At 36.8% G+C, this 13,377-nt stretch overlaps 1 protein-coding gene across 1 annotated transcript; it reads right to left on the bottom strand.

Moving 5' to 3' along the window:
* Positions 1 to 2,739: 2,739 nt before the first annotated feature.
* Positions 2,740 to 3,681, bottom strand: LOC122750237 (olfactory receptor 51B6-like). The gene has a single exon (XM_043996910.1). It carries the CDS (start codon positions 3,676 to 3,678, stop codon positions 2,740 to 2,742), a length of 939 nt encoding a protein of 312 aa, XP_043852845.1. The 5' UTR covers positions 3,679 to 3,681.
* Between the last annotated feature and the right edge of the window lie 9,696 nt (positions 3,682 to 13,377).

The following is a 13,377-nucleotide window of genomic DNA, read 5'->3' on the forward strand; positions in this document are numbered from 1 at the left end:
TGTAAATTGATCTCTCCGCTCTGAATTATGTAATTATTAAAGAAATATGGCTAAAATGTCTTTCCCTTTGACATAGTGATCTCACTAATAGGCGTATACTCCCAAGGAAGTCAAAGAAAGGAACAACATCTAAATAGATACCAAAACACCCAAAGGTAGGCATTCTTTATGATAGCAGGGAGCAAGAAATAAAATGGCTGCCCATAAATTGGGAAATGGCTGAAATGATTATATATATGTATTTACATTTATATATACATACATATATATGTACACACATATGTGTATATATGTTTACATGTGTGTGTTTATAGATATAGATATGTAGTTACATAGTACAACAATATTGGGGCAGGGACATGAGTGCAGAATAGAAACCATCATTGGGTAGGTGAAATGAAAGCCGAGGTTTAGAATGACTTTACTTTAGCTAAATTGACATTGGAAAAATCCATGCTTCTTGGTTCCTGACTTGAATGAGTATTGGAGCTTTGTTTCAGTGACTTCCATAATATGAAGGACCTATATCCATATTGGAAGAGTCTCACTTCTCTTGTCTTATGTTACTTAGAAAGTCTGAGAATTTGTATATTTACAACCTCTCCAACAGATACTATACTTACTGTTATTGTTTCTTTAACAAACAATAGAATCTTGAGGTAAAGGAAGTTAAAATGTCAGTCTAGAGAGACTCTGAATTATGACAAGAGTGTATGATAAAATAGAGAGACCTATGATGAATAGAACTTATTTTCTGGAGACAACTATTTTAACCCAATCCTTTAAAATTAAAAAAAAAAAAGGATGAAAAGAATTCTTGAGAAGAGACATTAGTTTTTATCTTGTTTGAATTGAATGGTAAGACTGTGTTTTATTTTTATTTTCCCCAGAAATCAGAAGTGATCTATAGATATAGAGATGATTTGAGGTGACTCTGGGTATTATCTTTCTTAAAGTTAAAATTCTATAAATAATATTTGTCTTTGTGTTACTTTATATTATATTGTTAAGAGACTGTATATAGAACAACTGTGATGTTTGTTTAAGCTTAGATTAGGGATTTTGCTGCAGAGAGGTAATTAACTGCTTATAGGAAAAGTGTTTTCTCCTGTTTATTAAATGAATTGGGGTGGGGTCAGATTTTCCCTTCAGGTTGCTCTTGAATTCCTCTATCATACAACAGCTCTTTAAACTGTGTCACTCTAGTCCTGGAATTCATGCTTTGGAAGTACCCTCAATGACTTCAGTCTCTCCCTCTTATTGGAAAATTATTCCCATAGCCTTTAAAGAGGGTGTCCATGCCAGTCATGTCTCATTCCTCTCCAGGCTGCATGTCATACTTTTTCTGTGAGGCCCCCAGCAGTAGATATAATGTACCCCTACATTCTTTAGTTTTGTTTTATATGTTTTCTTACTCCATGAGAATGTAAACTTCTTGGGGGTAGAAATCTTTTTAAATTTGCATTTCTGGAGTTTAGCACAGTACCTTGGACATATTAAGTATTTGATAAATGCTTGTTAACTGACTTAATGAGGAAAAGATTGTAAATCTAGTAATTAATGAATATGTAAACTTATTCCTGATTTGGGGATAATGAGAATAAATTTGGGTTTTGGCATAATGAGAAAAAATACAGTAACAGATCAATTAGCAGTCTGAGTGGTGATCACACTATGTAGGATTCATATGAGGAAGATAGGCACCCAAATCCTATTACATATGCATAACAACACCCACACACCAAGTATAGTGAGATTTACTTCCCAGTTAAAAGCATATAATTCAGAATGTTAAGGCAAAAATTTTATTAAAAGAAATAAAATAAAATGGAAATCCTTGAATGAGCAACCATCAGTCATAAAGTTATATAAAAATCCCCAGAATCATTTAAAGTCTTCTTTTAGGGGTGCTCTTTCCTCCACTAAAAATTCCAGTGGGCACAAAGCTTACCTTCACCTATTGTTTAATACTGGTCAAAGGTAGTGGCTTGAGGGACTGTCTTTTATTTTTGTTTCTCCAATTTCTTCATGATTTCCCCTAACTTTGTAGTTCAGATACTTTTTTTTTATTATAAAGAGGTCATGCGTCTCTAAGTTTCTCTAATCCTTTGGTGTCATATCCATTGGGAAAAATCTACAATCTCCTCTTCCTGTCTCCACATGCCACTGATCTCCTCTTACTGATTATTTTTCTTTATATTCTCTAGAATTCACCAGTCTGGAATTCTGCTCAAGACCATGTATACCTCCAGATAGACTTGATTCATTCCTCACAGTCACTCAGTTGGGAAAGGAAGGAGGAAATGGCCAATATCAGAAGTTGTTACATAAATAAAAAGAACATTTGGCAACCTACCTCTTCTGATCTGATGAAAGACTACCAGGAGCAAGGTGCTATAGTGACCATATTTATATCTGTTAAAAGAAGAATGTAATGAAGTGGGGATAAAATTAAATAAGATAATGTGTGTGTGTGTGTGTGTGTGTGTTACTCTTCTTTTCCAGCATTCTAATAACAAGACTGGGCCTTCTTTCTGCCTAAGACTGTCATATCAGATTAGAGCCTCAAATATATGCCTAATATGTTTGACCCCATATTTTTAGCAGTAAGTTGAAAATATCACAATATATTCTCAAGGACAAAGGCATGTGTCCCTGATCTTCTTTGGGGACTACATGGCTCTCCATCCCAGAAAACCTGTCCTCCCTCCTTTCATGACAGACCCCACTAAAGAAAGCTCAAGCTATGGGTCTGTGCAGAGAGAAAATGCGAAGAATGCCATTCCGTATCTGCTTGGTCTTGACACTATAGATAATTGGGTTCATTAATGGAGGAAAGAGGAAGTACACGTAGCTCATGGTGATATGAACTACATGTGGTACATGCTTCCCAAAACGATGGATGAGTGTTAGACCAATCACTGTTACATAGAACACCAGGACACAACACACATGGGAAACACAGGTGTTGAGGGCCTTGGCTCGCTCGTCTCCGGAGGCAATGCTCATGACTGTCTTTAGAATTAGTATGTAGGAGAAGAGGATAATAACAGAGTCTAGGAAGCCTGTCAGTGAAACCAAAACAACGGGGTAGATGCGATTGAAGGTGATATCAGCACAGGCCAATTTGATGACATCTTGATGGAGGCAAAAAGTATGGGAGAGGATGTGGGAGTGGCAATAAGGAAACCAATGTAGTCTGAGAATTAGGGGTATAATGGAGAGAAAGGCTCTCATGAAGACCACAATTCCAATCTTTACCACCCGAGAATCAGTAAGGATGGAAGTATATCTCAGTGGGTTACAAATGGCAACAAAACGGTCATAAGCCATAGCAAGTAAGACCCCAGATTCCATGACTGAGAGTGTATGGATAAAATAGGCCTGGGAGAAGCATGACTCATGACTGATCTCTCTATGGTTCAACCATAGGACCCCCATCACTGTGGGCATTGTAGTCAAGGTCACTCCAAGGTCAGTGGCTGCCAGCATAGCTAGAAAGTAATACATAGGTTCATGAAGGCTGTGGTCATCCCTGATGAGATAGAGAAGGGTGCCATTGCCAAGAATAACAGAGACATACACAATAAAGAAAGGGATGGAAATCCAGTAGTGAGCTCTCTCCAGGCCTGGGAAGCCAGTCAACAGGAATGGGGCTGTGCTGCTGTTGAGCCACATGGTAGCAATCCTACAAGTGCAAAAAAGGTCTTTCTTGTAATTATGGTATAAAGTAAATAAGTCTTTTCTTTCTTTCTGCCTCAACCCCCCATTTCTATAGTAAGTTGTCAGGACAACAATATACTTTCAGAGCTGTGCCCTACTTAATTGTAGGACAAAGTAGCCAGGGAAAAAGTGACCACAAAGAACCAGGATGGGCTCACCAAAACCAAGAAATAAAATATTAACTTCTTTTTGAGGGAATGGGGGGAGACAGGGGTAGGGGGAGAATGTTACTAGATTGATAAAGAAAATTCCATAGACATTACATGCCTAGATTTGGCAAGGCATTTAATAAATTGTACTATTATATTCTTGTGAACAATATGGTCAGCTGGTTTAATAACTGAATCAAAAGAGTCTTAACAAATGGATTAATGCCAGACTTCTAATTTCCAACTCTAAATCCATGGTCCCATATAATAATTCTGATTCACAAGGGTAACAATTATAATCTTCCTCATCTCCTCTAATCCAGACTTTGCAATACTTCAGCATTGGTATTTCTGAATGACGGGGGTCATTGAAATTGTTTATAAAATATTTTGATAACATTTTAATATTTATTTGTAATTCCATTTATTTGGTTTTATTTGTTTAAAGTTATTTTTCTGAGGAGTCTTTAGGCTTCACCAGACTGCCAAAGGGGTCAATGACATACACGAAAAAGTTAAGAATCTTTTCTTCACATAGTAAACCATGCATCCTCTCCTTCTTTCTTTCAATCTCTGAAGAAAAAATGGTCCTTCTTCTTGGCAAGTTTAACTCTTCTTTTTTGCTCTTTGCTGCATTCCCTCCCACTTCCTCAAGGGAACTTGCCCCATTGAGTACTGATTACTTCTCTCTAAAGACACAAAGGGAAAAGTTGCCTGGAAGGACTTATGTGGATGCATAGGGAACTCAACAACAAACTTAGATTTTTTAAAAAGATATGTTTGGGGGGGGCAGCTAGGTGGCACAGTGGATAGAGCACCGGCCCTGGAGTCAGAAGTACCTGAGTTCAAATCTGGCCTCAGAAACTTAACACTTACTAGCTGTGTGACCCTGGGCAAGTCACTTAACCCCAATTGCCTCACAAAAAAAAAAAAAAGATATGTATGGAAGATCAAAGCAACAGTGGATAGCCGAGGATGAAAACAAAGGCAGTGTACATTGTTGTAAGAATAGTGTTGGGAGTGCTAGTGATCAAAATCAGATGAACCTGATGAAGAAAACTAAGGACAATTAAAAATAACTTTAAAAAGTTATATTGAGAAAAGAGGAGAAAAAACAATGAATAAAATAATTTCTTGGGATGTGTAGGAAGATAACTTACACCAGAGATAGGTAAAACTGATCTATTCTGATTTTCATTGTTTTCTCTACCAAGTAAAATGCTCTTAGGAAGGAAAGGAAGAAAGAAAGAAGGAATGAATGAAAGAAAAAAGAAAGGAAGGATGGAAGGGAGGGAGGGAGGGAGGGAGGGAGGGAGGAAGGAAGGAAGGAAGGAAGGAAGGAAGGAAGGAAGGAAGGAAGGAAGGAAGGAAGGAAGGAAGGAAGGAAGGAAGGAAGGAAGGAAGGAAAGGAAGAAACAAAGATACAAAGAAAGAAAAAGAAAAGAAAAGAAAGGAAACAAAGAGAACACAAGTAACTAATATGAAGTTGATATATAAGATAAAGAGATAGCAAGAGAAAGCCTAGCTGAATTTCACTAGATGAAATATATCCTCATTTATTAAGAGAATGGGAAGATATGTTTACTGAACCATTATCAGTGATGTCTGAAAGACTGTGGAGGCAATGAGACTCAGTGGAGAAGGACAAATGTCCTTCTTTTTAAAAAAAATGATGAAAATAATATACAAATTATAGTCCGATGAGTTTTGTTTTATTTCTTAGCAAAATTCTAGAAGTGTTACTATTTTATCCTTTTATATTACTACACTTGAGGATCTCATCAATTTTCATGGATTTAATTTTCATTTCTGTGATAATGATTCTCAAATCTACTTATTATGCCTTCGACTCTTTGCCGGCCTCCAGTCTCACATTTCCACCTGTCTTGAACTGGATGTCCAGCAGATATCTGAAACTCAACATGTCCAAAACTGAACTCATGATTTCCCCCCTAAACCCTCCCTGGTCCCTCCTAACTTCCTTTTTACTAGAGAGGACAACACCATCCTCTCAGTCCCTCAGATATGCAACCTTGCTGTCATCCTCAACTCCTCACTCTCTCTCATATCTACCATATCCATTCTGTTGCCATGGCCTATAAATTTCAAGTTTGTTATATCTCTAGAACCTGTCCTCTTCTCTCCTCTGATACTGCCACGACCCTGGTTCAAGACTTCATCATTTCACAGCTTGACTATTTCAATAAGCTGCTGGTGGATCTGTCTACCTCAAGTCTTTTCCAGTTCTAATCCATTCTTTATCTAGTTATCAAAGTGATTTATGTAAAACTCAGGTCTGAAGGTGTCATCTTCCTACTCAATAACCTCCAGCAGTTTTCTATAGCCTCCAGGATCAAATACAAAATCCTCTGTCATTCAAAGCCCTCCTCCCCCCACATACACACCCTGTGGACCTAATTCCCCAATGTATTCTTCAATCCAATGAAAATCGCCTCCTTGCTGTTCCTTGAACAAGACATTCCATCTGTAGGCTGTGGGGATTTTCTCTAGGGGTCCTCCATGTATGGAATATTCTCCTTTCTCATTTCCATCTCTTGGCTTCCCAGGATTCCTTCAAGTACCAACTAAAATCCCATCTTTGACAGGAAGTCTTTCCCAAGCCTTCTTAAGTCTAGTGCTTTTCCTTTTTAAATTATTTATTTGTCCTGTATATGTATGTGTATGTGTGTGTGTGTATATATATATATGTGTGTGTGTGTATATATATATATATGTGTGTGTGTGTGTGTGTGTGTGTGTGTGTATACATATATACATATATAATTTCCTTGCCCTTTATTTCCTTGCCATTTCTCCCATTTCATAGTGAGCTCTGTTAGGGCAGGGACTCTCTTTTGCCTCTTTTGTGTGCTCAGTGCTTAGCATAGTGTTTAGCATATAGGGGGTGTTTAGTAAGTGCTTATCTATTAATTCACTGAATAGAGTACATCTAGTAGAGAAAGAAGTGATCATATGACTTACTACCGGTTGACCTAATCTAATTTATTTCTCTTATTGTTTTTGGACAGTGTAACCAGTAGCTTAAGGAAAGCTAGATATAGATATAGATATAGATATAGATATAGATATAGATATAGATATAGATATAGATATAGATATAGATACAGATACAGATACAGATACAGATACAGATACAGATACAGATACAGATACAGATACAGATACAGATATAGATATAGATATAGATATAGATATAGATATAGATATAGATATAGATATAGATATAGATACAGATATAGATATAGATACAGATACAGATACAGATACAGATACAGATACAGATACAGATACAGATACAGATACAGATATAGATATAGATATAGATATAGATATAGATATAGATATAGACACAGATATAGATATAGATACAGATACAGATATAGATATAGATATAGATACAGATATAGATATAGATACAGATATAGATATAGATACAGATATAGATACAGATATACACATACACATACACATAGATAAAGATAAAGATATAGTTTATCTAGAGCTCAGCAAAATATTTGATAAAGAATCAGACTTTTTTCAGAAAAGATGGAAGTATGTGGACTAGATCAGTGATGTCAAACTCAAATAGAAACACATCCCTGTGGGTCACATATTGACTTAGAAAACCACAAATTGCTACTACCTATTTGGTTAAATATTTATCAATTATATCTGTTTTTTGTGTGAGGCAATTGGGGTTAAGTGACTTGCCCAGGGTCACACAGATAGTAAGTGTCAAGTGTCTGAGGCCGGATTTGAACTCAGGTACTCCTGAATCCAGGGCCACCTATCCACTGCACCACCTAGCTGCCCCTATCAATTATATCTTAAAGTGGTTCAGGCACACTATGTGTCAAGCAGAAATATGTATACGTGCATATATACGCAACAATAGATAAATACTTATGTATATGTATAAACACATGTACACACATACACATTTTGTATATAAAATTACATATGTAGGCACTTAACAATTAATACCTGAATTGCTTCACTATAATTTCATTAACTCCTATGACCTTTCATTTTGCTGAAGCAACAGCAGCTCTACTTGGAATCTACTGGACCTCATTACAAGGCTCAGTACTTAAGACGTACCAACCAAGTGCTGTTGGATTGCAACTGAAACTCAATCAGGCACTGACTTTGCAGTCTCCTCACATACTATCCAATTTACCCCTCCCCCCATAGATCTACTTTACTCACATGCTAATCAATTTACCTCCAAAGACACTGAATGACCTTCCTATCAATTGGCTGGATTATACACACACTAAATGACTGAAGGATTATGACCCACTAATTTATTAATAAGTAACACCTGACCCTGAGTATTTGGTAAGTCCTGAGGAATTAAAGTTATCTTACTCTAGAATGAAGGGGATAGAATAGGAAGATGATTACCTATTTTCAACAGTGTTGCTTTTTTTCTTCAAAATTTATTTTGGGTGTTGTGGTAACATCTCAGGGGCAATGCTATATTAGAAATGTAGCCAGACTTTCTTTAAAAATCCTTCTTAAGATGGAATCTACCCTTAACATATTCTCCCTTTTCATACCCCAGAGATTCACCCGTGCATCTCTGTACAAACACTACAGACTATAAAATAAGTACAAAATGGGCCAAAATAATTCAACCCCCTTACCAATCCCTGAATTGGCCCTTTCTTCTTAAATATTCCCATTAGACCTGACTCATGGAACACCACAATGGCTACAGAACTGTCCATTTCTTCAATACTAATCCAGCCAGCTACCTCACATTGGCAAAAATGCTGGTCACAATTCCAAAAAACAGGCCTCACCTAGCCAAGAAACAGGTTTCACCTAGCCATTCATGCATCCATCCATTCAACAGTTACTGAGTACATACTCTTTGAAAGACTTTATTGGGACCTTTAGATCCAGAGGCCTGAAAATTATTCTGGGACTTCAGAGCAGAGGTTACCTGGCAGATATGAAAAGATTGCAGAAGAGAACCTGAGGAAGATAAAAGAAAATAGAACTGAATTTATGAAGACAACGTCTTTTGTTCACAAAATCTTCCAGCTCGTGGTAAACACTCCCTCATTCTATTCCAAAGCCTTTTTCTCCTTCCTCTTCTTTAAAACTATTCTTTTGCCTCTGAAGGGAGAATAAGATGAGATCTAAACCCAGTTTCTAGATGCTCTAGTGAAGAAGTTTCTATACCAAGGTAGGTTTGGGATGCCAAGGTCCACATTGTTTAGTGTATGGTAAGATGGTATATTTGAGGGCTCTCCTACACAGTCATGACTGCTCAAGGAACTATCCTTCTAGGCAGCTACCTCATCACAAAGAATCCTCAGTTCCCTGGAATGCCTCTTTGCTCCTACATACACCATCTGCCAGAATGTCTGGGAGAACAATCACCACTAAATCCCCATCACTGCATCTCTAATTCTGTTACTTGAAAGAACCAGAACCAGAACCCAGGAATGGTGATCAGTAGGTTCATAGAAACATATTTGGAGCATTTAGCTGTTATAAGAACTTAAAGAACACCTTGTTCATTTTCATTTTACAAACCAACAAACTAAAGGCCAAGAAAGGAAGTGATTTTCCAAAGGTCATATCAATAACACACAAAAAAATTTTAAAAGCCCTTTGTAACCTGGTCCCTTCTTTCTTTTCTAGTTTTCTTATATCTTACTTCCCTCTACATTATGATCCCATGACACTGACTTCCTTACAGCTCTTTATACAAAACACACCATTTCTTGACTCTTTCCATTTTCACTAGGTGTCTTCCATGTCTGAAACTTTCCCTCCTCATCTCTGACTTCCTTTAAGTCTCAGCTAAAATTCTACCCTCTGCAGGAAAATTTTCACTCCCCCTTAGTTCTAGTGCCTTCCCTCTGAAATTATCTCAAAATTATCATGGATATATCTTGTTTGTACATATTTATTTATATGTTGTCTACCTCATTAGATGATGAGTTCCTCAAGAGTAGGGGGGTTGTTTTTGCCTTTCATTGTATACCCAGTGTTTAATACAATGTCTGGCATATGACAGTTGGTGATTAATGTTTATTGACTTGACAGTCATAAATCTCAGAGTTGGAATGAACCTTAGTTCTATTTCAAATTGTACCTGAATAGGAATCCCCTTTACAATGTTCCCATAATTTTGCTCCATCCCCTACACCTGCTTGAAAAGCTCCAGTGAAAGGGAACACACTATCTCTTAGCACACCCCATCCATCTTTTGGATATCTCTAATTTTCCAATACTTTTTTCTTGCATCATGCATAAATGTTCCACTATGAAACATCTATCTTTTCTTGTAGTTCTATCTTATAGGGACAAACATAAGTTTAATTTCTATTGTATATAGTGTGTGTATGCATACATATATATATATGTATATGTGTGTGTATATATATATATATATATATATATGTATACTTTTTCACTAAGTGTCTTCCATGCCTGAAATTCTTTCCCTCCTCATCTCTGCCTCTTGACTTCCTTTTAAGTCTCAGTTAAAATTCTACCTTCTGCAGGAAAATTTATATTGAATGTATATAATATAAGCATTCAAATAGTTAGAAACAATGACCAGATCCCTCCTAAGTCTTCTTTTCTCTAGGCTTATTATTCCCAGTACCTTCAATTGGTACTCTTACAGAATGGTACCCAATGCTCTCACCATGTTGTTTGTCTTCTTCTGGATCCTACCCAGAGGAGTGCTCAGATTTCAAGACAGTTCTTGTTTTGCTCTAAATCACCCTCTTCCACTGCACTCTGCTGCCTTCTCATTCTAGTATTTCCCAGCCAGTGGTCCACAAAATGCATTGCTCTATCTATGATAAATTGGCACCTGCCTTTAACATTTTACCATAAAATTCCCTTACTTCCAAAAAAAATCTATCTTAAAAATCTGTCTCTGCTTCTTTTTCCTTATATTCTTCTCCTCACAGGTGGCTCAGTCCTCTCTAGCCCCCCAGCATGAGTTCTCTCCCCTCCCCCCAATCCAACAAAAAGAACAGCAATAATAATCACGACTAATATGTATACGGTGAATTAAAATTTGTAAAACACTTTATAAACATCTGATTTGAGCTTCACAGCAACCTCATGAGGCAGGTCCTACAGTTATTATTATCTTCATTTTTATGGATGAGGAAACAGGATTAGGGAAATTAGAAATGTGTCTATGGTCATACAACTAGTCAGTGTCAGAGGCAGGATTCAGTACACTAAGGCTAAGGAGACCAGAAGAATTATGGGAAGGAATTAAACATTTTACCATTTGTTGTGTAGTTTGATAGGGCAACCACAGAATTATCTTCCTTCTTGTAAAATTGCAGATCTCATGGTTGATAAGGCTATCTGAGAACTTTTCAGCCTTTACTGAATGGTTGCCCACACATATGTATAAATGTAAGAGGCTGGCTCCCTCACTGGGTCCTCCTTACCCTCCAAGGAAAGATCTAGGTCAATAATTTTGTGCCTAATCCTTAGGGTTTCTCAGCTCTTGCCCTGGGGAGAGAGTGGCTCTATTTAGTGTCTTGGGCACCAGAGAAGATTATCACAGAATCACAGAATTTGATAGTTGAAAGAAAACTCAGCAGCAATACAATCCAACCCAAAGTAAAAAAGAATCCTTACCATACCGTATATGACAAATGACCTCTGCCTAGAGATTTCCAAGGAAGAACTCACAGCTTCTCAAGGCAGCCCATTCCTCTTTCAGATGACCTTGTTAGGAAGTTTCTGCATTAAGCTTAATTTGGGTTCTTTTCAATTTCCAATCATTTGTTCCTACTTCTGTCCTCTGAGACCAAATAGAACAAATCTAATCTTTCCTCCGTTTGAACGTCCTTCTGATACTTAAAGGAAATTTTCTTGTCTCTGCCCCTTCCTGAGTCTTCTCTTCTCCAGGCTAACTCTTTCCTGTTCCTTCAAACAATTCTTATATAACACAAACTCAAGGCCCTTCACCATTTGGGGCACCATCTTCCGAATTTTCTCCACCTCATTTAGAAAATTGTATAGATTAGAAGGGAGACTAAAAACAAAAAGAGGGTCCCAATCCTCTGCTATGGAAGGGTTTGGGCATTATTCCGTAGGTCAAATTCCAAGATTCCAGATGTTTTCCAGTCACTTATATATCTCTTGCCACCCTCTGAATACAACTCTTTTGGACCTGTGCATCTTCTTGGGGAAGTTTATTACCCACTATGTGGACTACCAGTGTCTTGCTAGCTCAAAATTACTTTGCCCTAATTTCTAAAGGGACCATGGTATGGTATTTGGGAATCTGTTGAATATAGGCCAAACATGACTTGACAAATTATGGTGCATTAAGGAAATTTGTAAATTTGGAAGCACTATAGAAATGTTATTTGTTTCTTTTTGCTGTAATCACTATTATCTTCTTATTCCTCACACTTGAATCTTTGACATTTTAAAATAAGAAGTCTTAGTCTTAAGTATCTTCCAAGATAGTACCTTTCCTATACCTGTTTTGGTACTCTATAATATTCCCATCATTCTTGTTGCTTTTCTCCACTCTAGCTATTTCTTCCTCATTATCTCAGTCTTTTTCAACAAGAAAGTGAGGGATACTAGAATTATGTGAAATTATTGATGGTGAGACTTGTCTCCTATAAATTGAAAATTGTGGCCTTCTAGTAGGCTTTCACCACTTTTTATATATATATATATATATATATATATATATATATATATATATATATATATATATATATATATGTGTGTGTGTGTGTGTGTGTGTGTGTGTGTGTGTGTATAGCTTAATTTCAAATGTCAAGGATAAAAATCTACTGATCTGTGATCTGATAAGCTCTAAATTGAATGCCACTAGCTAGAGATGTGTATTAGTATGAGATAATTTTACATTTCCGTGTTCATGGAGAACCAAGGAGAAACAATGTGGATATAAATAGCTTTCATGCATTGAAAACATTGTGATCCCTATGAAAGAAAAGAATGTGAGCTGTGACATCTAGGGAAAAGGGCCATTTATATCAGCAAGTACAACTAAACATTTTGAACTTTCTTTAGAGAGTATGCCATCAAGAGAAGTAAGTTTGTAGTTATAAACTATTTTTTTTTTACAATGGAAAACTTCCACGTTTAATGAAAACTTTCCCCCTCCAATCTGTCACCAAGGTCTATTGATTTCAACATTCCAACAGCTCTCAAATGTATCATCTTCTCTCCTCTGACACTGCCACCATTCTAGTGTAGGCCGTTATGCCTGAATTATTACAATAGATTGCTGGTGAATCTGCCTGCCTTAAGTGTCTCTCCACTACAATCCATGTTCTCCTACATTAGATTATAAACCCCTTAACATTAGATATATAAACTCCTTTAGGGTAGGTACTGTCTTTTGCCTCTTTTTATATCCTGAGAGCTTAACACAATGTCTGGCACAGAGTAGATAATTCATTAATGTTTGTTGACTGCATATTTCACTGATTTTGAAAAT

Source organism: Dromiciops gliroides, chromosome 3 (genome assembly GCF_019393635.1).
Source record: "Dromiciops gliroides isolate mDroGli1 chromosome 3, mDroGli1.pri, whole genome shotgun sequence".
Taxonomy (NCBI): Eukaryota; Metazoa; Chordata; class Mammalia; order Microbiotheria; family Microbiotheriidae; genus Dromiciops; species Dromiciops gliroides.